Source organism: Manacus vitellinus, unplaced genomic scaffold (assembly GCF_001715985.3).
Source record: "Manacus vitellinus isolate BGI_N305 unplaced genomic scaffold, ASM171598v3 scaffold_12_pilon, whole genome shotgun sequence".
Taxonomy (NCBI): domain Eukaryota; kingdom Metazoa; phylum Chordata; class Aves; order Passeriformes; family Pipridae; genus Manacus; species Manacus vitellinus.
The window spans coordinates 10,144,209-10,169,744 of NW_021938949.1; the positions used below are offsets into that span (position 1 = coordinate 10,144,209).

A 25,536-nucleotide genomic window follows, 5' to 3' on the forward strand; every position below is an offset into this window, starting at 1 on the left:
AGTTCACGGAAGGGAACTGCCAAAACACCTTAATTTAGGGTGGCTCTCAAGGGAAACCAGCTCTTAATGGAGTCACACTCAGTGGCAGCAGTTAAAGGGTTTTCTCTCTGAAAAATTAAACCTGATAATTTGAATTACTGTGCCTCAAAGCAGGGAAAAGAGGCCTTTTACTTAAAAGTAAAATTAAACCTTACTCTCTAAAGAAGAACTCAGCAATTGCCTCCCAAGCATTCCTGGTAAATGAGCAGATACACAACTGTACAGTTTCACACTTTATTTTTGAGAAAACTGACAGATTTAAGCAACAGATCTTAATGATAAATGAAAACATTAATATTGCAGTGGCTTTACATAAGAACATCACATTTTTAACAGTGATACAGAGTATTTGTCATGCAAATCACTTGTGTACACCAAGTAATACTTATATCAATACATAACTGTACAGTATTTACATTTTATATTTAAACTCTAGCTAGAAACATTTTCCAAAAAAATATAGAAATGAAACTGGTAAGCCACAAGTCTTAATTTGTAGCATTTGGTCTACAACAGACCTAGCTTTTCCAGCAAGCATATCTACATAGATATGTAATAAATCTTAAAAATATGCATTGTTTTTTTATATATGAAGCATTATAAATGCTGCTCAGTTTACAAAGGTTCAGTTTTGTACCAGTTTAAAACAGTTCAAAATGTTAAGTGATGCTGAGCTTATTTTGTCAGAATATTGTAAAATTTAAGTCAGTCCAGCTGAGCTTAAGTTTTCTGTACAGTTCTCTCCCAGTTGCCCTGGCAGTGCCCAGTGGGTCACACACTGAGCACGTGGCAGGAGCAGCCCTGGCTCTTGCTGCCCCTGCAACATCAAAACCCAATTATCCAAGTTTCAGTGCAACAGGAAGGGAGAACCTGTTGTCCCCAAAGGACTGTTCCTCAGCATGGCCAAACTGTAACAGATCCTGCTTTAGGCCACCGAGCAGCCACTCGTAGTAGCCACCCCTGGACTTGAGGCCCAATAAAAAAAGGGAAAGGTTGAGAGATTTTTCTTCACCCTCGTGGATAGTACCTGATATGGCCAAAATTTTCACAAGCCACTTTGTTTTACTGGCCTCGTGGCCTGTGGAAATTTTGGGCCAGTTTCACTCCCTGTTAATACTGTTACAAGGAACATTTGAAATCAAATATTAACACACACGAGAAGGCTGTTCCATTAGCTTTGGTAAATTAAATAGATACATTGAGCACCACAAGTAGCTGTTTAAGATGTTGCATTTCAGTGCTAAGAAATAATGTATTTCCTGCTATAATATCCTCAGTTACATGTTACTCTAAATAATTACTTCTGCAGGATATAAGAACTTCAAAACTAAATATAGCAAATGAACTCTCAAGGCATTTCCTTCATGCTCAAAGGCAGACATCCTCACCTGGTTAAATACATAGATTTGCTCAAAGGTGACATTTCAGAAGACAAGAATTGATACAAAAGTGCTTCAATGGCTTATTCATGCTTTTGGAATCTCACGTTTCTCCAGAAATACTTTATTTGCTGCCTCTCACCTTTATGCTTACTAAGTACCACGATTGGCTTGTCACTATTTGCATTACAAATCTACTTGTCCAAAGCTAAGACTGATGGAAGCAGTGCTTGAAAACAAATCGTGTCATTGCAGAGTGGAAGACTCAAAACAAGTGTTGGCAGCAGCTCCTGTCATTGTGCTGCTCCGCAAACACAAGACACATAATTTCTATAAAGAGTTTAAAATGTGTTCCATTAAGCAAATATATCCCCACACTGACACTTATTCAAGGATTCTACCTCCTTTGGTTGAGTTTTACTCCCTTGGAAGCACTCGGATTTGAACATTCACCCAGGCAATTCCACACACTCTGGGGAAAAATCGAAGGTGTAGGAAAGTTTACTTTGTTCTTTTCCTCTCAGCCTCTTTTGCAAACATGCAATAAAGCAAAACACTCACAGGCTGGCAACCCATGCAAAACAAGGCAAATTAGTAAGACAGAACAATGAAACAACTCTCCCTTGCAGTTCAAAGGAGATTTGACACGGATCAACTCAGTGAGTCTGTGGGTTTGCCACAGCAAAATGTGCAGCACATTTCCCTACAACAGATCCAGGGATGCTCCTGTAACTCCAACAAGCAAAACTGCTTCGACATTTTGGGTCTCCAAAGCATTCACTGGCATGGCAGGCACGGCTCAGGTTCAACAAGTTTGGGAAAAATGGAGTACCAAGAGAAGCAGAAGGGTCAAAAAAGCCACTTTTTGCCTCCGTTGTGGAATCAGGGGCTTTACCCTTAAGAACAGTGTGTGTGCCATCAATAGAAAACACTGGAGTAAAATCTGCTGTAGCAGTTGACATGTTCCTGAAAGACCCATCAGCAGGACCACAAGGATCTGCCACAAATTACAAAACCAACAGAGAGGCATGTGCTTGTGGGGGAGTCCACCTGCACTAGGTAATCCACTTATTTTTTAAGTAAAAATAAGGATGTCTCTTCATTTTTTAAAATATCAACTGCCGAAGCACAGACCTGAAAAACTGCCTCAAAGAATGCAAGGAAAGTACTGAACTTCTCTGTATGTCCAAAGTTTGTTATCAAGCAAAGGAATAACTCCTGCTTGCTTAACTCTCCAGGGCTGCATCCTACAGAAAGATCTCACCTTTTTGGTTTTTCCCTTGAAAAACGGGAAATGCATGTGAAATTATTTGGGGGTGTTTTCACATGCAAAGCCTAAGCTCACTCAAGCCCTGTCATTCCTTTAATACTAACTTAGTGTTAATTAAACTACAACGTATCTAAAACATAAGAAGGATGTTACTATATAAACAGCAGATTAAACCAGTCATTAAACCTTAAGTACTTACTGTGAGTATGAGCAGACAGGAATGAGTTTTAGCCAACTGGCAAATATCAGAGCACGTCTGTACTTCGTGTCATGTCTACAGGCTCAAAGCTTTGCTGCTGGGACCTGCCTGTATCTCAGTGCACATCAACCAAACCCTCTGGCACCACGAGGTACCCACACAGCTGCCAGTCTGCTTAGTTGCACTTCTGAAGAAAAGCTGTTTCCACAAAGGCAGGAGAGAAATCCTGACTGAAAGCTGCACTCAGCTGTCCCTGGGAAACACACACGACTTGGGAACTCACATGGAGATGGGGGGGTTCTGCTCACAGCAAAAGGAAGTGCCAGATCATGCCGTGCTCCACTGCTGGTGCTGCACTTTAGTGAGAGATGAAAGTCTTAAAAGTCACTCCTCCTTTTATGGGAAATGTGCTCAAATGACAAGTGAAGGACATTTAACTGTCAGCCCTGAACTCCACCCCTCCCAACCCAAGTAAAATGAACTTGTAACTAATACAAATGAAAACAAGGCTTCCATGTTTTCAGTTGAATTCTCTAGGATTTGAAGCTTCCTTCAAATTATTTGCCAGTAACTATTTACCCTGAAAGGTCTTGCCAAGTTTTTATGCCATAGTAAAGTGTATATATATAAAATTTACAGTTATTGTCTTCATTTAGTTTGTCCAATTTTTACATTATGACTCCACTGTACGCTCATTTATAGGTTGATGCAGGTCTACAAGTCACTGATTGTGTTCTATTTCTTGTTTGCAATCCTTCGTTTCCTTGTTGCCAGCATATCATAAAAGGGGTCCCTGCTGATACTTGCTCTGGAAGGAGAAAAAGGAATCATCAGTTTGGTTAACAAGTACCTGGTTTTGAAAACTGAAACTATTTTGTTGTCTCTTCCCTATGGATGAGTCCACATTCTTAATAAGATAACAGATGGTTGACTTCTAAGCACCACAAATACTTCTTCAGCAAAAGATGCTATTCAGATTTTTTAAGAGTTCATACCTTCATCTTGACTATTATTTATTTCTTTAAGTGTGGGTCTGTTTATAAACTTTCCAAGAGAAAGTCAAGCTGTGACAGTTTAAAGCTGCCTGTGAACACACTTAAGATACATGTCACCAAAGATAATTATTAGGTAAAGTAAGAATCCAACAAAATTAGGTTTAAAGGCAATTCACACAAGGTTTTACATCTGCTTAAAAAAATAAATCTGCATTTTCCTCATTTGAGTTAATAGCACTATTTCCTTAGGACCAGACAGTAACAGGAGAGCTGCATCTTGATCCATCAACCCCACGGAGCTCGTCATTAATCCCAGAGGACACTGCAACATCAGAGTTCTTCAAACCAGGTAGAACAAATTCTGTTAGTACCAAACTCTGAAAAGAGTTCTGAAAGACATTTAAGACTTTAAACTCACTTGATAGATTTAATCCACTCTTCCTTTTCTTCTGGGGTGGGAGCAGATATTCTGTACACTACGTGGTTGCCTTCCACCACTCTGCCATCAGCTTCAGTTTTACAGGCTTTAATTACTTGACCTTTATGACTGGGGTTATAGAGCTCAAAGCAGTTCTGGAGAGTAGAAATCAAGAAATAAATTTTAAAACACCAAAAAAACCCTGACAAATATATTCATTTAACAGTACAATTAAGCTCTGGTTTACTTTTCTTCATTAAAAAAAAAAATGAAACTATCTTACTGGTTTTCTAGGGTCTTCAACTTCTCTTATGCTAAGATTTTCTAATGGAATAATTCCTCTAGGTTCTTTGTCCTAAAAAAGTTAGGAAAACATCACATTATTAGCCACTTAAATATCCTGATTACAAATGAAATGCACCATGCTTTATACTCACTGTTGTGTATTCAAAGTAATACAGGCAATTATCAGTCAGAATAAACCATCTCCGTTTCCATGTTTTTACTCTTCCCCCTACAATCAAAAGGTAGGCTGGAATTAAACGTGTGCTGCTGTCAAGGCTTCAACAACAGGTAAGGAAATAATTTAATTTTGCTTGTTTTTTTCAAAATATGGTTTAATTCCTTAATGGTAAATGGATCAGGCACAGATGGGTGAGGTTACAGAACACGTTACTGCAGCTCTTGTCCTGAGGCAGCACTAACTATGGTGGTGCTGAGCAGCCAAGCACAACAGCACAGGGCCAGCCCTGCTCCCTCTGTCCAGGCCTCCACGGGGGTTTATTGCCCCAAGAACATTAACACACACAGTCCTGGGCACAGCCAGTGCTGCCAGGGCCAGGGGAGGCTGAGGGAGGCCAACCCCAGACTGCTTTAACACCCACAGCCACTCGCTCACACTGGCAGTGGAACTGCATGGATAAACATGGATAACCAGCAACAGGGGCCCAGCAACAGGATCAACCCCTCCACAGCTTGTCCTGGACAAGGAAATAGTCCCATCAATAAAATTAAGAGCATTTTATCACCTTCCTGTCAATCCACTCGTGAGCGAGCACATGATTAAGAACTTATCTCTACTTTCAGATTTGACATCGAGTGCGTGAGATGATTATAAATATCACTTACAGAACAAAGATGATGAGTCATCAATAAGGAGCAAATCCTAAGCCAAGACATACCATTTTTAGTCATTTTTCAGAATTTTAAAAACTTATTCTCTTTATGGGTTAATATATCATTGAGTACACCCGACAGGAGAAATGGTTACTGCTCCAAAAATGCCAATTTTTCCTGCATTAACAGTTTAGACAATGGCAACCACAGAGTTCTTCCTTACACCTGTTAATGACATGCTGTAGGGAACAGTTCCTTTCTAGAAACACATTATTGTTTTGGCCCTTTCAGTTTTTCTGCCATTGGCTGCTTCAGAAGATGTTTAGTTTCTCACTACTACGTTATTTTAAAACTCATTTCCAGGAAAGAACTGTAGATAAAGCAATCACATGTTATTAGTATACAGGCTTAGATCCACCATAGTTATCTGACTTCAGGATTATGTCACCACCTGTGCATCATCCATTCAGCAAGGGTTTCATCTCATTAACTCAACATTTCAAAATAGTTGATCTTGCTACTGAACACCCGTGCATAAAAGAGCACCATCACTACACACAAGACACCCAGTTTAATCCAAGTCATATCACCCAATTTAGGACATGAGCATAATTTTTTAATCATTTTGTTCTACTTGAAATAGCTGGGGTTTTGTTTAATATGGAAATCCAAATCATATTAAATTAAAGAACAATTCTAGCAATGCCATGACATTTCTGGATACCAATCTAGTGCATATTTGCATTGCAGACCAAGTGTGTTGCACGTTGTATCTTCCTTTTGCTTGGTTTCACAACCTACAGAAAAACCAGTGCTAACACACTGCAACATTCAATGTACTCAATAAACTTCATGTTTCCACTAGATGCACACGTATCTTAAGAAAAATTTAATCTGCAAGCAGGTGTGGTGAAATAAGAGAAGGCAAAATAGTGCAAGATGCAGAAGCCGTGACACAATGAATGGTTGAGTGAACTGGAGACAGTGAGGGAAGAACTGGTGGCATTTTAGTACAACCCCTGTGACAGATCCTTAAATAAAGCACTGCAGACACATTCAAACTGGCACGTAAGTCACTAGAAAAATTCCCATCACCTTGACCGAGAGCTGGGTCAAGTATCAGGAAGTATTCGGGTTTGGAATGACGAACTTGAGCTTGACTCACTTCCAGATCAATGAATAAGCAGCTGCCAAGTCAAGGCGACTGCCAGGGCACTCCTTGTGATCACCACAACATGACATGTTTTCATATAACCCAATATTAACTGCCATGACTTTAAGTCACGTTCTGCTCTCTAAGGTTAACAGGTTAACACCACTTAACATTTGTATGGCCCTAAAACATCACCACGTTTTTCAGGCTAACAGGTAACATCAGCTATCAGAGGTCCTGGCTTGCCCAGGTCTAGCAGAGAAACAATTCAGGACAAGAGAGGATGAAATGAAGAGGGAAACACGTTACTGTCATAGAGCAGCTTAAACTGAGCAAAGGTGTTTCTCATAAACCACGATATCATGTCAGAACACAATAAAAAAAAAAATCAGGTAATAACCATGTATTTAAAAGAAGGCCTGCTTATAATTTAAGGCAGAAGTAATGGACCTAAAACACCTCCCAGAACAATATGAAGTGCCAAACAGCAAACCACAGTTTTACTACCGTGGTTCAGTGAGCTCACTGAAATTTTTCCTGACAACATCCCCTCTCTCTGGAAAAGCCAGATTTCTCAAACCTGAAACCTTCTGTAATCATCAAAACTGCAGCATGAAGCTTTTGTCAGGAAACATTTCCCGGCTCCAGGATAGTATTGATGTCGAAGCCAGAAAGAAGATTAAATATTTCCAACAACATCCCTCTTACTGCTCCCTTCTCCCTAAACCAGCCAGTAGCTCACAGGGTTACAGCACTCAAGTGAGTCATGGAAACAGACCCCAAGTCCCTGCTCCACCAAGCTATGAGTTACTCTTCTAGAAAAAAAAAAGCAAGCAGTAAGGCAGGATTTTTTTGCAGGATAAGGAACTACTCTCACATGTCAGTCTCTGTCTCCCCACCCCATTACTTAGTTGCAGCTGTCAACAGCACAGAAACTCTAATAAAGCTCAAAATCTAATCTGTACTAATCAAATTTGCAGAGGTCACCATATAACACACATTTAATGTGCCTTTACAATGGGCTGCATCCCAAGCAGCTGGTTGATGAGGCGCTATGGCCCGTAAACACTGCACACGAGATTAATGGGAAAGAACTCGTGATAACAAAACATTCTTTTCCTTGGCCAGGATTGCTGTAGGCTCACAAAACAACAACAAAGGGGTTAGTAATATACTTCATCTCTGACTCCAGCTGCCAGCCTTTCAGAGATTAAAACTGGAAGGAATTAAGTTAGCAGAAGAGGATCAAGAAAACCAGAGGATGAATCCATAAACATTTACAGAAACGGAGAGATAAGTGACATACTTCTGAAAGATCCAGCTGATTAACAAAAATGCACAGACAGCTCAAATAAGAAACTATAGAAGCACGGTGTCTTAAAGGTGGAAATCTAAGGAAACTACAACAAAAGGCCACACAGCAAAATGTACAGAAAAGAGGAACAGAAACCCTCTTCACCTTTGTAACTCAACATAGGATTATGGGCAAAGTACAAACTAAACAAACAAGGGAAAAACAACTGGCAATGACTTAGGAAACACAAATCCCCAAAGTAAAAAACACCTTAAGGCTTAAGGCATCAATGTATCTAAAGTTAGAAAATCCTACCCAGACCTTCAGCTCATTTATACAAAAGCTGTAGAGGGGAAGGAGAGAGATGCACACACAAGAATGTGTTTTTTTTCTTCTCAGTTCACTTAGATACCACCAGGCAGAAGAGACTCAGCAACTGCACAGTTATGCAGATGACTGGATTGAAGCTGGGGTTTCTTTTAAAGTTTCCCTTGCCAACACTGTCTGTCTCAGCCAGGGAGGGCACTGGGCTCCACGAGGGCCAGGCAGGTACCGGAAGGCACCAGTTTCCTGATCAGCCACCACTGTTCTCCCTCCCCAGATTAGGGAAGAGAAACAACATCCTCCCAAGGACAGATGTGCTGGAATAAGCACCACTGGCGGGACAGGCCCGGATGTGCAGCTTTTGGACAACCTCCAAGCACTCTGTAAGCTCCTGACTGGCAGAAAAAATTAACACACTCGTGCGTCTGGCTCGAAGAATTTCCTCTCCAGTTTGGGGGAATAATGTCACAGTTTCCTTTCAACTAGAAGAAAATATTACCCAAGCTGAGCAATTTGCCCACAGAAGCTGCTTTAGGCAAGGGAGAATTTCAAAATACCCTAGAGTGGATGGCAGAAAATTTCATGGTACTAACACCACTCATAATTACGACGTAGAAAAATCTGAAATCTCGTGATGTCTCACACTGCTCCAAGTGAGGACTCACTAGCACTCAGCAGCTTTCAGCTTTTGACTTGCAGTGTTCATTTTCATTACACCAGGCTGCAAACCATGCAGAACTGGATGATAATTTAGGTCTACCAAGATAAAGACATCTATATAAAGGCACCAGCTAAGTCCAGATAGATAAAACCAGAATTGCTGTCTGGCTGCCAGGTTTGGCACTCAGACTTACAGGGTCACCTCTGAACAATCCAGAGCAGCAAACTCTCCAAAAGCATTCCACACCTTCCCAGCTTCCTAAAGCCCAGTGCCAGGCTTGAGGGCCAGGGTGGTCTTCTGGACACATGAATTTTACAATGTATCCACCCTCTGCCCAGAGGAAAATCAATACAGTGAGAGATGGAATACTAAAAAAAGGGGCACAAATAGATAAATTGGAAGAGCTGACTGTAAGAAATACCAGATACAAAATACTGTCTTGATATACTCAGGGTCTGCAAGTAGTCTTAGTCATGTTTATAGTTTTACATAAAACTTTCTATTTCAACTTTTATGTATTATCACAACTGAGCACTTAAGCTCTCATACAGGAGTAGTCTCCTTAGCATTTCAACAATACTGACACTTTTACTATCAGAATCTTCCAGAACTGAAGGAAACTCTACCCATTTCACAAGAAATGTTTCCCAACAGAAAGGACTGTAAAAATGCAAACACTGTGGACTGAGACAGCACGCTCAACATACAGTTTAAGACTCCTGGCAAATAGGAAACTCAAGGGAGAAGAAAGAAAGAAAGGAGGAAAAAAAAAATACAACCTGCCAGGTTTATTTCTGGTCATTGCATCTAAACTAGCAGTGTATTTGTCTGTACCAGTCTGTGTCTGCTGAAAAAAATGCAGTCTTTCACGGAAGCACAGCTCCAGGCATTTCCAGGCTGATTCACCAGAGGCTTCTGGACACATTTCATTTCTTTATTCAAATAACCCTCACCCTGTGGGAGTGCTATGTGTAACACCCTCCTGTTTCACACACCCTTTTACTACTGGGTTTTCTGTGCACTGGCTCTCATCTACCTTGCACATACTGAAAACTCAGGCAGGCTGTTCAGTACTGACCTCTGGTTTATTGACCTTGCACCAGAGCCAGAATGTGCAGGAGCACCTGGCAGCTCCCACTTGTCTTCAGTCATTATTTCCTCAATTTCTTTGTTCCTCTGTTTTTTATTAGATCTCTTTTATGTCTTTTATTGACAGTTTCTTCCATGAGGAATGTTGTCACTGCTCTGCACACGCTCACATTTGATGGCACTCTCAGTAGGTGTGTAGGTATGTGAGAGAGCACTGGGAACAGAAATAGGCCCAGCATGGGCTTACACCCAAACTCTTCTCCAGGAAGCACATTCTATCTCCATCAGCTTGAAAAGCTATCAACTCATACTATAAAATGAAGAAAAGCTGCAAAGTCATGTTTGAAACTGTGCCAGCAGAGCCAATGCACATCAAAAAGCCAGAGCTTTGCTCTTCTGTAGTTAGGAAGACAAAATGCTCCACAGCATCTGTAGCACAGAGGTCAAAATACGACATTGGAGAGCATGTGAATGAATTCCAAATGCTTCCTTCTCACATCCATTTCCTTCCAGCACAACCATGACCACTAATTTCCAGGTGCAATCAGCAGAGCAGGCCCAAGGCTCGATCCAGGCTTTACCTTCCCCATCCTCCCCATGTGCACACATCAGTCACCTTCTCCAAGTGCAAAGTTTCCTCCACTTTAACAAGCACTTAATACATTGAAGTGGCCAACAACTGGCTCTGTTGAGTGTGTACTGGTGTTTAAATGTCAGCCTCCTTTATATAGGAAAAAAATTCCCCATGGCCAAGTAAAAAACTGAATTGCATCAACTTTAGGAGTCTGTAAACAAGGGCATCTTGCAGTGCCAGGAGACTGAACTATCAGAGGTTTCCACAACTCTAAATGTGAAGCTCATTTAAGACTCTGCTCAGTAAGCTAGTGTTATTTAGAGAGGAAAATAAACAGGAAAAAGAACAGTTTTTATAAATACATAGTTCAGATGTAATCCATCTTTCAATAGTATCATCGATAAACAAGCAACAAAATCACTCTGAAACTTCATGACAGAGTAAGACTTGTTTACTCTCAGTAGAGATTATTCTGTCCTTGTTGTGTTCTTCCATGAGTAAGGAAAGTATGCTGAAGTCATCCTTATTTCTCTGCTTTACATGTAAACACTTTTTTCCTCTGCAGAACACACTCGCATGTGAGTTAGACACTGACATGCCAGTCTCCCAGAGCACCACTGATGACACTGTTAGTGACACTGAGTGAAAAAGCAAAATGCTACAACAAACCTGATTAAAAAAAGAAAAAAAAAAAAGAAACGAAAAAAACCCAGGAGGCAGGAGGAAGAAAATAAAAGAATGAGCAACTGAAGAAGAGGGGACTGGAAAGCATCAGATACGTACCTCCTAATGCAGAATAAGCAGAGACAGCCAGTCACAGAACAGAAAGGTGATAGGTCATAGGCCATAAGGAAAACAAGAAGGCACATTTAAACCACTCATTAAAAAATCATAGCCAAAACCAAACCAAGAGAAACTCACAAATAATATGGAAAAATAAAGACATACAAAAATAACCATTTGAGGAGAAATCCTTTTTTTGTACACAGAAAACTGAGTTGAAGTATCACTCAGTTTTCTGAAATGACCTTATGGAGACTTAGTTGTTATTTATCAGTCACAGCATGTGGTAAATACCATGTGGCGTTTCCTTTTTGTAGCCGAGTTTTTATTTCTCGTATCTCAGAAATAAAACTCCAAAGTCTGAAACAAGATTGCTAATTTGGGTACACAAAATAAGAAGTAACAGCCTTCAGATGTAAAGGAGCTACTTATTTTGGTTCATCCATTTTTAAATGCAAAGTTAATCCTGTTACCTTCCCAAGAAAGCAGATAGACACGGAAGCAGCAAACATGCTAACAATGAACAAACACCCAGCAGCACAACTGCCCTTGTGACTAACCTAATTTCAGCAGCCAACCTTCTCTATCTGGATTAAAAAAAGTGTGTGTTAGGTCATTTCCATCATCCTCTGGAATTTTAAACGGCTCATTCTTAATACTTTCGTATAAATTCTAGAAGAATAAAAAAAAAAAGAAAGGAAAAAGACCTCATTAATAAATGTCTAAACAGAAAATGCAACCAGGATATCTTACTGCTTCTCACACTGTTTGTATTAAAAGCATAGGAAATACTGTCCATCAAATACTGGACCCTCCCTCCCCAGTCTTTACGACTTCCATCAAGTTTGATTTTAAACCATTTCATCTGTAAACAAGCCTCTCTTTTTAGTACCAATTTCATAAGCACTCCCAGCAAAGACATTTCAATTTAATTTCAGCATTCAGCATTTCAAAGGTTTCAGCATCAGGTCTTATTTAGAACAAGTTTTGCCAAATGAGTCTGGGTTTTCAGGAAATGGTGTGGGCCATCACACTGTCTTACAATACATGTTTTCACTCATATCCCAAGGGACAGGAGGGAGCTCCACAAGACACATGGAAAGAAATGAGAGGCAATAACCAATTATTTTTACTATTTTTTCCAGTTTTCTCTGACTTATCCAGAAATACTACTTTTTTTTCATAAGAAGCCAATTCCATGGGAATTTTGCCATCAGCAAACTAGAGAGTGTTTTCTCTGAAATCTCCTCTCCCCAACAAAAGGTTGAATATAGGGAGAACGAGCTCAAAGCAGCTCGTTCAAAGCAGTGAATATCACAAAAAGCTTCTTTCAGCTACTCAAGTGGTTATGCAAGCTAGAAAATGTTCCTCTCCCTTCCCATGACAAATCTGCCTGAGAACTGCTGCACACACTTTTAAGCCTGCTATTGAAAACAGCAGCCATGCCTTGTCTTACCCGTAGCAATTCCTCTGGGAGGTCTCCACCTTCGTTAATTCCCCGGTTCATGGAGATAAACCTCTCCACGGTTGGTTTATCCCGCACGTTGTGGTTGTGCAGGCTGGTGTTTAACATGATGATGGCAAATGAGAGCACGTAGCACGTATCTGAAATCAGAGGGGCAAAAATGGTTTGTCTGGGTGTTGTGGCACCAACCTGTAACATTAATATACAGCTCACCCTCACTGATAAAGAAAGAGAAACAGGTAGTCAAAAAATCCTGAGCACTGTATATAAAAGTCTCAAATCTTTCTTTAAACTGTTGAAGTAAGCCTAAGAAGAAAAATGTTGCATTTTAAATTAAAAGCCAGTATGAGAAAAACAGTATGAGAATCAAAACAAAAAAATAACTCTATGAAATCATTGCTATCACCCTAAGTTAGCATTTCACTTAAAGCACTGAAGTGTTGTTGGGCAAAATGTTCTCTGCACACAGACTGCCTAGATCATGTGGTAGATCCTATAATTAACTTGGTCAATCAGCCTCCTCCTACTCAAAGTATTTCCAAAGCTTTCTCCAAAGAGAAAGAACTGTCTCTTCAAAATAATATTTTGAATTGCATTTAGAAAGACTGAAAATGACACTGACTCAATTCCTTGGCATAGAGGAGGTAGCCAGTACTACTGGATAATATCAGAAGATGACAAAGGAAATCTTATTGTGCCTCTTGACATGGTTATGATTATAGTAAGTTCTCCCAGAGTTCAAGTACAAGGTTCTGTGTAAGAAAAAGAATGGAAACCTCTCTGCTACATAGAGGAAAAATATTCATGCATCTTCAGCATTTTGTTTTCAGTATTTTCCTCTCTAGCTGTTGCAGACCTGCTCAGTCCTAGCCTATCTGTTCCTCAAATTAAGTGATAAACAGCAAACTGTGTGTGCCTATAACCAAACAGACCAACAATCCCCAGCATTCTGGGCAATATCACAAAGTCATAGTAGCTTTTATGATCTGAGTAATCCCAAACCAAATAACTCAGTGGGAAACTGAGGTGCATTTCTAACTGAGATCAGTTATTGCTGAGCAGACTGCTAAAGAGAATGGATGACTTTCCAGATAATACACTATAGTCACATATAGGTGGACTTGATACAGAGATAGTGAGGTATAAAGTCCTCATAACTGACACATGAGATCACCCAACCTATTGGTCTCTTCTGCCCTTAAACCCCTGACTGAGAATCTTTCTTTTCCAATCCTTTGACAAAATCTTTGGTGACATTTCTGAAGTGTGCTTTATACTTTAACTGACTTAGATTTATATTAATGCTGAAGTTTTATAAATGGAAATGCATTCTAACCATAAGCTTGCATTGCATGGATTGGACAGTCACATTTTCTCAGTTCTCAGAAATTTCTCATTTCACATACTATTTTAACCTGAATTTCCAAACTGGCCATTGTCTCCTTGCATCAGCTGTACAAGAACATATATATTAATTTATATTTGGATCATATATGTACTTAAGAACCCCTGCTGTCTCCTGTGACTAACCTGTAGACTGGAAGACTCCTGGGTTACAAAGGCAATAACGTGAAGCAAAAGCTTCCATCATACGATCAATTTTTTGAGCCTCTCCTGGGAGTCTGAAGCTCCACAGAAACTGCCTACAGAAGGGAAGAATAGTTGTTACACATTCCAGTATTTATATATTAAGCATATATTACTAACAATCCGAAACAAACAACAACAACAAAAAAAAATCAGCACTGTCTATATCGAATGTCCTAGAAATATGTTCTCAATCTCTCAACACACAAGTCAGGAGCTATTATAAAGCAACATGCACAGATGGCTAGCCCAGAAATTCAGCCAGCAACACTGCATGCTATCAGGCAAGATAATATGGCAGTTCATATTCTGAGGCTCCCTCTTTTTTCCAGACTGGTAAACAATTTTCTGTATGCATCCCATTTTTGCCATGAGAATGCTATGGGGGGAAAAAAAAAATGAGTTCAATCCTCCCTGGGTTTCCTGGCTACAAAAAGCAATGAACAGTCAGCTAGACTTTACTTACAATGTAAAAAGACATATCACACAAAATATTTCTGGTAGGGGAGAGAAACAAGGAATACAAAAAGACTTAACATCTTTACTGAAACTCATCAAAACCATTTTAAAAACAGTAACAACAGCAAGAAAACCCCAGTGCTTAGAGAGATGCTGCCTGTCTACATTAAGCTCACCCTACAAGACTCAGACCTAGGTCTTAAAAAGAATGACTTATGTTAAGATTTCAGTAATTTTGTAATATATGCAGCAGATCTGTGCTGCTGTTTTAGCATCGTGAACTGGAATACAGAGTTTACTTTTGTGGTTTACTGTTTCTATATGTAAGTACACTGGAATGCATACAGGACAGAAGTCTTCACAAATTTGCTTTTGGCACATTGTGGTACTGAGAAGTTCCAATGAATTTCATCATTTATTCTTTTATTTCTTTGCAAAAGAATTATCTGAATTAAACCAGGATCTAAACCAGCAAAGTTACATGCTCTGCCATGCAAAACAAGTCCTTGCTATTCCCTGTACACTGGATGCCAATATAATAACAATTTATTCCTGTCTTCATCAGTTTTCATTTTAGGACATTGTATTAAAGTGTCACAGGCCATCTTTAGTTTGTCAGCTCTAGATACTCTTTTACTCACCTCGTGCAACGTTCCAGACCACGAATTTTGTAAGCTACCAAAATACAAACATTTAATAGTAGCAGCTGCTAAGGAAGAATAAAGTCAAACCTAACGTTAAATTGGGTACAAGGCACAGGAATACGAAGCCTCCCAGACAAGCTTCAGCAGCCACAGAAAAGGTTTCCTTGGCTCAAATCTCAGGCACCTCAAGTTATCATCACCACATCACTCAACCATAGCAAAGCTGTTCTGACTCCACATCACAAGGCACTGCCCCAGAAACAAGGATCACACGGACATTCCCATTTATCTGGTGTCAGGAGGGAGTCACTTGTGGCAACAAAACAGGCAGAACTGCCCGAGTCAACTTAATTTGCTGGATCTGTTACGGATTTTCACCGAGAGCAGAAGGGACCTCACAAGGTCACTGTGTTCAAGCAGCCCAGAGAAATCAAGTGAACTGTTCATTTAGCAAGGGGAAAAAACATACTGAGATATCACACTCTCTTTCACATGACAAGTGGGAAACTGAGGGAAGTACAAGGAAAGCACTTGTTTCAAAGTTTCTCTCTCTGCAGTTGAACATCATCACTGATTATGGCCAGGGGGTTTCTCCCCCTCCCTGCCCAGAGTGACAAGCTGAGGTGGAAGGAAAGGAGGAAGAAAATTATTTAAGTAAAGAGATTGTTTCTTTTTTAACCTATCTCTGTGCTAAGATTTAAAACAGATCATCAAATGTCCCCATGGCAGGAACACCAAGGAGTTACAGCTATGTTTTAGTTGTTTGTATTTGTCTGAAATAATCAGGCTCTCCCCCACCACAAACAAGCCATGGGAAGGGTTAAACAGAGCTATCTCTGCTCAGTTGCACAGTAATGCTCAGTACAGTTGTGCTGAGCTGTAGAGCAGCTTTCTGACCAATAAATCAACACAGTGACTCATATGAACATGCAATTTGATGAAAGGAAGCTCAGGTCAAAACCAGAGAGAATTTACTCACCTTAAGGCTTGTACAAGATTGAGATCAGCGAACTCATGGAGTTCAACAAAAGCCTGAAGAACTTTAATATTAAATTCATCTCTATGAAAAACAAAAAAGGAAAAAGACAATTACAATTCTGAACTTAAAAGACTTGTTAGTTATCTCTATTTGCTTCCAAGAGTAAGCAAGGAAATAGACAATCATATTGATCAAATAAGGTCCTCGGAAATAGTCTACACATTTATTTGAGAGGTATTTTAATATTTAACACTACTATTTTGCCCATTTTTGCTGGTAGATCAATGAGAGGCAGTGCACTGAAACTGATTTCAGAACTGCTTATTTGAATTACCCCAAAATGGCCTGGCTCTCTTTGCTTCACATTTATTATTACTGCACCTGCCTTGATATAGGATGATACCTGACAAATGTATTTGGTAAATGCTTTTGCAGAAAGAATTCGTTCATTGTGTCATGAACTCTTAAACAATGATCAATGGAAAATTAATTTCTTTTTCCATAAAGCACATGAAAAACAAACCAGCCTTTTTCCCTCTAAGAACAGAAAATATTAAAGCAGTATCTTAATTTATGTACAAATATAAGAAACAAAAATGCTTCAACTGATTGTGTCCAAGAAAAATAACAGCTTTTGAAAAGACCTACTTAGTATGTATTCTTATTCCATTCTCAAAAACTGTTACAATGAAAGTTTACTAAAATCAAAACAGGTTTTGAATGAGTTTCCTCTCAACCCATCTTTTACATTTCTATGTAAATCATGAGGCAAATGATGCTTTGCTTGATAAAAAGGTGTTTAAATGCAAAAGTAACATTTAAACAATAATGAACATAAAACTATTTGGATGCAGACAGAATTTAGCCTGCACCATCACTGAGTTCATATGCCAGAAGCATAAAGGTTTCCAATCCTCAGGGTGTGCTTTAAATACATCACCAGGACAGAATGTTGCATATCAGCCTCCACCCGAAAATAGAAAGGTGTGTACCCCCAAGAATTATCTGTTGCATTACTGACTAACTGCATAGTCAGACTAACCTGTAACACTCACCACTAAATACCTTAAAGCCAACTGTTCATTCATTGGGATGTTCCCACATTGTTTACAGAAAAGCACACCAGCTCTGCCAAGCAAATCAAGCAATTCTCATCAAATTTGGCAATGCACAATCCAACTGTGCAGCTGCCTTCCAGTGAAGTGGCATCACAGTGTAACAAAAGAGAGCATCCACAGGGGTGCTACTAAGCAAAATATATTGATTTGGTTTATATGGTTTTGATACTTGTGCTGGGTACACCTCCAAGGACATGAGCCAAATAACACAAAGGGTCTAGGAAGCCACTGAAAAATATAAGTGAAGACTTATCCACACAGAGATAAATCTTAAATCTTTTATAGGATGTAATTCATCCCTTATTTATTGTAATTTTTTAGGTGTTATCTCATTCCATTTTACCTTTTTTTTTTTTTTTTTTTGCTGAGTGCTATAAGACTATAAAAGTCAGTAATTTAAAATATATCTCTTTATGGCAGAATGTTATACAAATATTTCATTCTGTTAACTATCCTGGTCTTGTCTTCAGCTATATTTAGCTAGAATGCAAAAGTAATTCGTGATAGGCCCCCCAAGAGGGAGTGGTAAAGAGAACGTCCTCAGACTCCAAATGCCTTGAAAAAGTTTAGTGTGTAACTCAGCAAAAGCTCATCTCTAATATGCTCTGCCACTCACACAGCACACATCACTTGATAGCCTGTTTCTGAGGGAGTCACAAAGGCAAAACTAGCAGCTTAAGACACCTCAATTGTCACATTTTATTTTATCTCAGGGCATTTATTTTATCCCAGGACCTAAAGGTTTAATACATTCTTTTCAGAGAAACATGAATAAAAATTATTAGGATTCTAGGAAATTAATACTGCAGTTCAACGGAGTATGATGAACCAATTCCCCACTCCAGACACAGCTACCTTGAAATTTCCATACACATTCATGATAATCAGATTGTCATCTCTTCACTGCCACCCCCTTATTAATTCATATATGTGAAGAGAAAAAAATAGAAAGAAATACCATTTGCTTTCCCATTACCATGCTAATATTCCACCCTTCACAGAAATGAAGAAACACACAAAAAACCAATTTATGTAGACCGACTGGATACATTGAATAAAAGCTCCTTTCAAAGCAGAAGATATTTTAAAATTTCTTTTTGATTTCAATTGCTCCTTAAGATGGACAGACTGCTTCTGCCTCGTGGCAAAATAGGAGTAGTGTGTCAATTTTTTTTATTTCTCCCAAGATCTTATTCTCCAGTTCACAGACATATCAAAATATCCTGGCTGAATTTGCTATTCAGTGTGACCACTAAATTTGCCAGTATGTAAGTCCTGAAAAACTCAGAAGATAAGACTGAATTCCACATTTCTCTCTCTACCTCCTCAGTATTAAGACAGGTTGCCCTGTGTTGTCACCTTAGACCACAGTGCTGTCCACCATCCCTGCCAGGGAAGCAGCAGAACAAGCAATAACTTTTTAAATTTTAAATGTGCACCCATTTAAAAGAAAAATAAATCACATGAATATTATTAATGATTCCAGGGAGCTTGGACATACTGGCAAGACCTTTCTGCATGAGAACAGGGTTCTGGGAATAGGGCTAGAAAAACTGGAAGTGTTTCAGAAGATGATCCCAAGGTGCAGCTCTCAGAAGAGAACAGACTGCTTTATACATGTTATAGTTTTGCAATTATGGACATTAACATCTCAGTGATTTTATAATACTGATTGCCCAAATATTCAAGAGAAGCAACACAATTCTGTTGTATAAAAATTGCTGACATGTCCACGTATTCTGTAGAGACTCCCTAGTGAAGATCTCAAAAGGTATGTATTACAGTAAAAACTTCCATTAAACCTAAATGTCAAGAGGAAATTGCTGAGCACAAACCAAGCTGTTGATGCTGTAAAGGAGACTGGGGTGTCTCAAAAGGGATCTGCCACAACACATCCCCACAGGAGTTTATCCTAAATGAGTCAACTGCTAAACCTCCACCACTGGCACCTGAACATGTGCCAGCACGTCACACACACACTCCAAGCCACCCTGCACTGCTTGTCTCTCAGCTGCCTTTTCCAAAATCAATTCCTGGGTTGCACAGCAATGGAAGTAATTTGCATCCTGGCTGTGTTTTGCAATAGTTGCATTAATACACATCTTGCATGTTTATTGTAACAGAACTGATAAAGATCTGGTGCAGATGCCCTTTGAGACACCTACTGACTCATGGGAAGTCTCTGTGCAGGAAGATGACAGCACTAAAACCTGATAACAACTATTGTCTCAGGGACTACCTGTTTTAATAAGTAATTTCTTTACTGCCTGATTATTACTGATTGTCAATCACTCTACTCTGGACACAGCACCAAGAGGCACCAGAACCGTTGCAATACAACTCTCAGACATTCCAAAAGCTTACAGTGTTAATTCTGCACTACAGCCAAATTTCAGGGTTTTCTCAAAATAATAAATTACAGTTAATTAAGCATCATCCCACAATGTACCCATTTAAAAACAACAATCTAACAGGAAAAAAACTCTATCACAATGCTGCAGCAGTTTCACATCCCGCTGTAGCTTTTATAGAGTAGTTGAGTAGCTCTCTCATGCAGCCTGTGAAGGGGAAGGTAACTACCCAAAGCCTGTAAACATGCTTTGTAAACTCAAGAACAAAGTTTCAATATTTCTCTTTTACCTTTCACCGAGGTAATCTCCAATTACCGTTTTATTTAATCCTTCTCCTTTATAAAGGAACTGTGCAATGTCTTCTGCAGTGTTCTGCAGGAGGTCATTTTCTATCAGGAACTGTATTCCCTAGGAAGAACAATTCCAGAGGAAAAGGAATGTTATGTTTTCTTCCACAAGCATTTATGTAAATATCACTCATAACATTTGGCAATAATGTACTGACACAGACACATTAAGAATTACATTAACCTACAGATTTTTATGTTTTTAAATGAAATGCCAAACAAATGTTTTTCAGTTACATAAGCAGTATATAGTACTGGTTTAAAGATGAAAATGAGAAACATTTTTAAGGCTAGAAGTACTAGGTGGCAGTTTGAATCCCTCAGCAACAGAAAGATCAAATATTAATTGAATAACGATTCCATGTTGCTCTTTGGAGTTAATGTGTGAGCTGGCCCTTGCAGAAATGTCTGCAGAGACGTAATCTGCAAAATCATATAATGAAGAGGTACGTGGAAACAACTTAATTACCACCATGACACGAAATAAAGCATCTGTTAGAATCTACAAACTGCAACCCAATACATCAAGCCACTACTTGCCATAGAAATGGCAGCTGAAGATACCAAAACCGGTTTAAAGGAGTTTCTGCTGACACTGGGACTATCAGAGGGTTCTGCCTGTGCTGGGACTAAACTATTCACAAGGGACTGAGCTACACTATCACACACTGCTGGGGAACCAGCCAAGCTTCTACCATGGAGCTGCTATGGAAGGCAGGGGGACAATCTTACCCTGGCCCTCAGAGGGAACTTGATAAAGCCCCTGGACTCGCTCCTGGGCCTCCAGAAATTACTGCCCTACAACTGGCACGCCCTGGGGAAGCCCAGGGAACTTTCTGCAAAGCAGCAAAGAAAGGAGACTAAGAGTTATATAAAGATTTTGTAAAGGATGGAAGGGATGATGTTCCAACACTCAGCGGGTCACGAAGAGAGAACCAACTTCTTTTCCCCCCCAAAGATGTTGCTGTTCCTGCTGATTTCTTAAAACTGTTAACAGCATGCTAGTGAAAAGTAGAAATGGGAACTGCAAGGAACCTTACTTAATGTCTTGGATTCCAAGTGTGTACAAAAGAGGTTAATAAATTATTACTAATAAGTTCTACCACAATATTTCAGAATTATCAACAGTTTTTCAGTTTCTCCAAGTGGAATATATTTCTTTTTTATTTCATTACAACTGAAAAAAGTCCATTATTTTTTGACATAGCATAGGTGGCCTCCTAGTAACATTCAAAAAAGTAATTATCTTTCTGTTTGGCTAATTCTAGCTTTTGATAATGAAATGATTACCTGCCTGACAGAAAAAAAAAAAAAAAGTCAATTTTCTGACCTAATTTAACAAAGAAAACGAACCGTGATGTTATAAAGCTTGAAGCTTTCTTTAGAAAGTCTGGAATGCAATTCTCTCTAAACAATTTTATCATCATCTGAAAATTTCAATGCCAGGCTGCTACTCTGACAACTGAATATTTTGATAAGTCATTTCACAACAGACATGATTTCTTTGCAAAGAATGTCTCTATTTCACCTTGAAGCAGAAATAGCTGAGCTTCCCTTGAAAATGATCCCTACAAAGCTTATTTGATAACTAAATATTTATACAATATTTGACTACAAAACAGAGTGGTTTTTCCCATACCAAGTTATCCAAAAAGCTCTGTCAACCAACAGAAAACCCTTCCTGTAACAACATCAGGAACAGCAGATTCCCTTGTCCAACACCTGGACCATATTATTCACGCTCAGTATAAATAGACTGACCTGAATAGTTTTCTTAAAGTTGTACAAGTTACTGATAATGGACATGACCAGAAGCATGGAAAACAAATTTCTGTGCACAGAAGCAGATACTTTAGCTTACTGCAAAAATCAATTTAATTTTTTTTTTAAATTATTCTTATGATGCTAAAGAACCAGAAGTCAAACAGACAGGAAAAGGAATCTGTCTGGGACAACAACTCCAGCGTCTGGAATAAATGGCAAAATAGGCCAGCCAAGCCCCCATCACCTCCTACACTATCTTTTGTCCTGATGCAAATTTTATTCTCTAGACTGACAGGAGACAAGAGACAGCTGCACTAGTTTAACTTCCCCACACAAAACTCCTGGCTACAGAAATATTCAATATTCACTACAAATATTGCATAGATTTAAGTCAATGCAACGAAATCTGCTTTGAATTTCATCGCTTTCACGGTAACTTAATTACAGGTTTTGCAGCTCTTTAAACCCAGCCTTTGTCACAGAGAATTCACTTCCTGGCTCAGCACAGGCAGTACTGACTTGAGTGCTGCACATTTCTCTGCACAGGGATTCTTGAAGTGTTTTAGACTTTACCATTACAGCCCATCCCACACGTGCTGAGCAAACCCAAAGTATGTGACACTACATCAGGGAACTGCATTAAACACTATTTTCAGAGCTATTTTCAGAGGGGGGAGAGGGAGAACTACTCTACACATGCACCAGAACACGGAAAGATCTTCAAATAGAAAGTGGTAAAAGAAAATTACCTCACTGTGTTCCTGCTAATATGAAAACATTAAAACTCTGTTACTTGGTTTTAAAGAAGAAGACTCGGTGGATTCAGCACAAGTATCATTACCCCAGTTCTTTGGCATTCCTAACTCCAGAGACCATCTTCCCTCCCATTTATGAATGAAAAACATCCTCTTCACAATGAACCTGAGTGAGTTTTCCCAACATTAGGACTTATATTTTGTCTCTAACTTAAAGTAGCAGCTGCAAACAACACGATGACCCAGCTCCTGCAGGCCACCACTGATCCACAGACATTATTAAGAAATTACTACTCTGAGTCTGTTTACCACATTTAAATTATGTTACAGTAGCAATGTGGCCACAGCATCTATTTATAGAAATAATTTCAGCCAGCGAGAACAGTAACAGAAAATAGTTAACGCTGGAATGGAAGCATCTGACATCATCCTGTGACTTTGCCACAAACTTCTAGGACATGAAAGAGCTGGAGGACAACAAACTAGCAGGATATTTGGGGGTGTTCTGCCCTCAACAGAAGTTAGGCAGTCAACAAAATGGAAAACAAAAATAAAAGACATGGCCAGCACTTTAAAAAGGGCTCTTTATAAAATACTTGAGAGTTTCTGGCAAACTGAAAACATCCTGAAGAACAGAAGCCATCGCTGTACTTGGAACATTTCAGAAAAGCCACCAAAATGTAACTGAATTCAATACCATTGAGAAGAAAACATGTCAAGAACACAGAGAAACAAATGTTAAATGATTTCCAAAAAGACAAATTCAAAATGGACTCTCAAACAAAAGAAGACAATAAAACAAAGCAAGGAAGATGAGAAGTGAAAAGTAAAGGTTAGATACGTCAAAGTAGCTGTTTTAAATATATCAGGAGGGTCTGTAAGAAAATGTGCAGGTCCCCAAATTTACCAGAAAATTAACAATTATTTAAGAAACACTCCAGAGAAATGAACTGCTTTATTTCTTGTCTAAATGCACAACAGACTTCTTGAGACTGGTAACCAAGTTCCTGCCTGCAGGGGTTTGTACAAGTCAGATGGGTACACAACCATATGTATATACATAGACAAACATACAGGTGTTAACATATGCCTTTTTCACAAACAGAGTTTAGATATGCAAATATAGTCTGAAGGAGAAGAAATTAAAAAAAACATGGTAAAGGTGTTTTGGGGGAAAAAACAGGAGAGCATTAAAAAAAATTATGTATGGCCTCACTAATAAACAAACACCAAAATTTTTTAAAAATTCTATTTGACATATCAAGGGAGAACACCTCTATCAGGTACAAAGCAAGCCAGCTCAATCACTACCTGGTATATTTGACTGTTGATAAGTAAACCTCCATTATCAAAAAAGGTTTGCTTAAGTGTAAAAAGCACACGACCGGCAAAGGACTCGATGACTGCTCCCAATTTAACCCTCTGCTCAGTGTGTTACAGGATGTGCAAATAAGGCCTGAGAACTCACATTATCAGAAATGTCTCTTAAGAGAACCATGAATGAATTTGTCACAGATCATATTACAAGCAAAAACTGATCCCTGACAAGTGGGAAAAATGCTCTACCTTCTTAGGGTCCATGTTGAATTTCTTCCTTCCCATGGCTATTTGCTTATTTCTTTGAGTAGTTTTGCTACATATGGAGGGAAAGAAGAAACAACAAGCTGTTATTAGTTGCTCTTTTACTAAAACAACTACTTCTGGATACAATTTTATTTGTATTTTGGCTACGACAGAATTTGTATTTTGTCTTCTATGACAAAAACAAGACATTCACTTGTTATAGAAAGAGGAAATTATGTTACTATTTTCAATTCCTTCAAACGATTGCAGCTTCAGAGAACCAGGTCCTGACCAACTGGACAGTCTAAAATATTACACTTTATCCAAGATATTATCTATCCAAATGAATGACACATTTGCATAGGACAAAGTCAGGCTTTAGAGACTTTATAACAGACTAAATAGAGGTGATCCAATGTTTGTTTAGCATGAGAAAGCCAATTTTATTTGCTATTCCTGGAAGACCTGCTCCAAGGTCTTAATCATGTCCAGCTGTTGGTATTACTCACCTTTCTTCTACACTGGTCAGATTATCGATTTCAGTCATAACCTCAGCAATTTCAAATTTTAATCTCTGTCAAAAGAAGGAAGGACAATACATTAACTCACGTTAAAACTCCTTTTGAAATCATCAATCATAATAATATGATCAGTTAGGGTTTGTTTTCTAACATTGGCTAGTTACCTGAAGAAAAGTGATGAATCTTAGGGCTTCCTTGGATATTTAAATATTTTACCACAACCACGTTAAACACATGGATCTGAACTCCCAGTGTGTGCTTATGTCAGAGCACCAAGCCCAAACTGCCACTATCAATTAGAGTATAAGACTGCTTTACCCAGATCTCTCACTCCTATTCTGGATGCAAATCTGCTGTTTGTTTGTTACCCAAATCAAATCTGTACATATGTCAACCCAGGAGTTACTGTTTGTAAAAGCACACGTATGACACAGAAATCCGAGTCACTATTAGTAATATTTAGCTTAAGCCATTTATATGCTTTTAAAACCATAACCTGTAATTCATATCTAGTACTGTAACTTAATGGACTGAAGCAGTCTTCCAAGGTTCTCTACAGAAAAATCAATTACCTCAATATCATCAATCAGTTCTTTTTTCCTGCGACGAATATTTAAAAGCTCTTCTCTTTCTTCTATGGAGAGGTCATCAGGCACTGGAACAGAGCAAAATGAACAGGTTTTGAGCAT

General features: G+C 38.9%; 1 protein-coding gene across 3 annotated transcripts; it reads right to left on the reverse strand.

Annotated features, from left to right (window-relative positions):
• Positions 1 to 259: 259 nt before the first annotated feature.
• Positions 260 to 25,536, reverse strand: CYTH3 (cytohesin 3). Of its 3 annotated transcripts, XR_001920024.1 has the most exons (13): positions 25,420 to 25,536; positions 24,836 to 24,900; positions 24,330 to 24,396; positions 20,187 to 20,305; positions 16,429 to 16,509; positions 14,290 to 14,402; positions 12,751 to 12,899; positions 11,855 to 11,966; positions 4,738 to 4,814; positions 4,584 to 4,655; positions 4,301 to 4,455; positions 2,888 to 3,695; positions 260 to 1,890 (listed from the first exon to the last, which is right to left on the reverse strand). XR_001920024.1 is itself a non-coding variant. In XM_018067341.2 (12 exons), exons 1-12 carry the CDS (start codon positions 25,534 to 25,536, stop codon positions 3,623 to 3,625), a joined length of 1,200 nt encoding a protein of 399 aa, XP_017922830.1. In that variant the 3' UTR covers positions 260 to 3,622. The 3 variants fall into 3 exon arrangements, 2 of the variants coding, with proteins under 2 accessions (XP_017922830.1, XP_029813643.1); XM_018067341.2 differs by having other exon boundaries at positions 260 to 3,695; XM_029957783.1 differs by lacking the exons at positions 16,429 to 16,509; positions 20,187 to 20,305; positions 24,330 to 24,396; positions 24,836 to 24,900; positions 25,420 to 25,536 and adding an exon at positions 15,447 to 16,412 and having other exon boundaries at positions 260 to 3,695.

Coding starts and splice junctions, on each gene's coding strand:
- CYTH3 (XM_018067341.2), bottom strand. CDS start 25,536: ATGCTCAAAACCTGTTCATTTTGCTCTGTTCCAGTGCCTGATGACCTC. Junction 24,397..24,835: donor CTGACCAGTGTAGAAGAAAG/GTGAGTAATACC, acceptor CTCCATATGTAG/CAAAACTACTCAAAGAAATA. Junction 12,900..14,289: donor AGGAGTCTTCCAGTCTACAG/GTTAGTCACAGG, acceptor CTCTGATTTCAG/ATACGTGCTACGTGCTCTCA.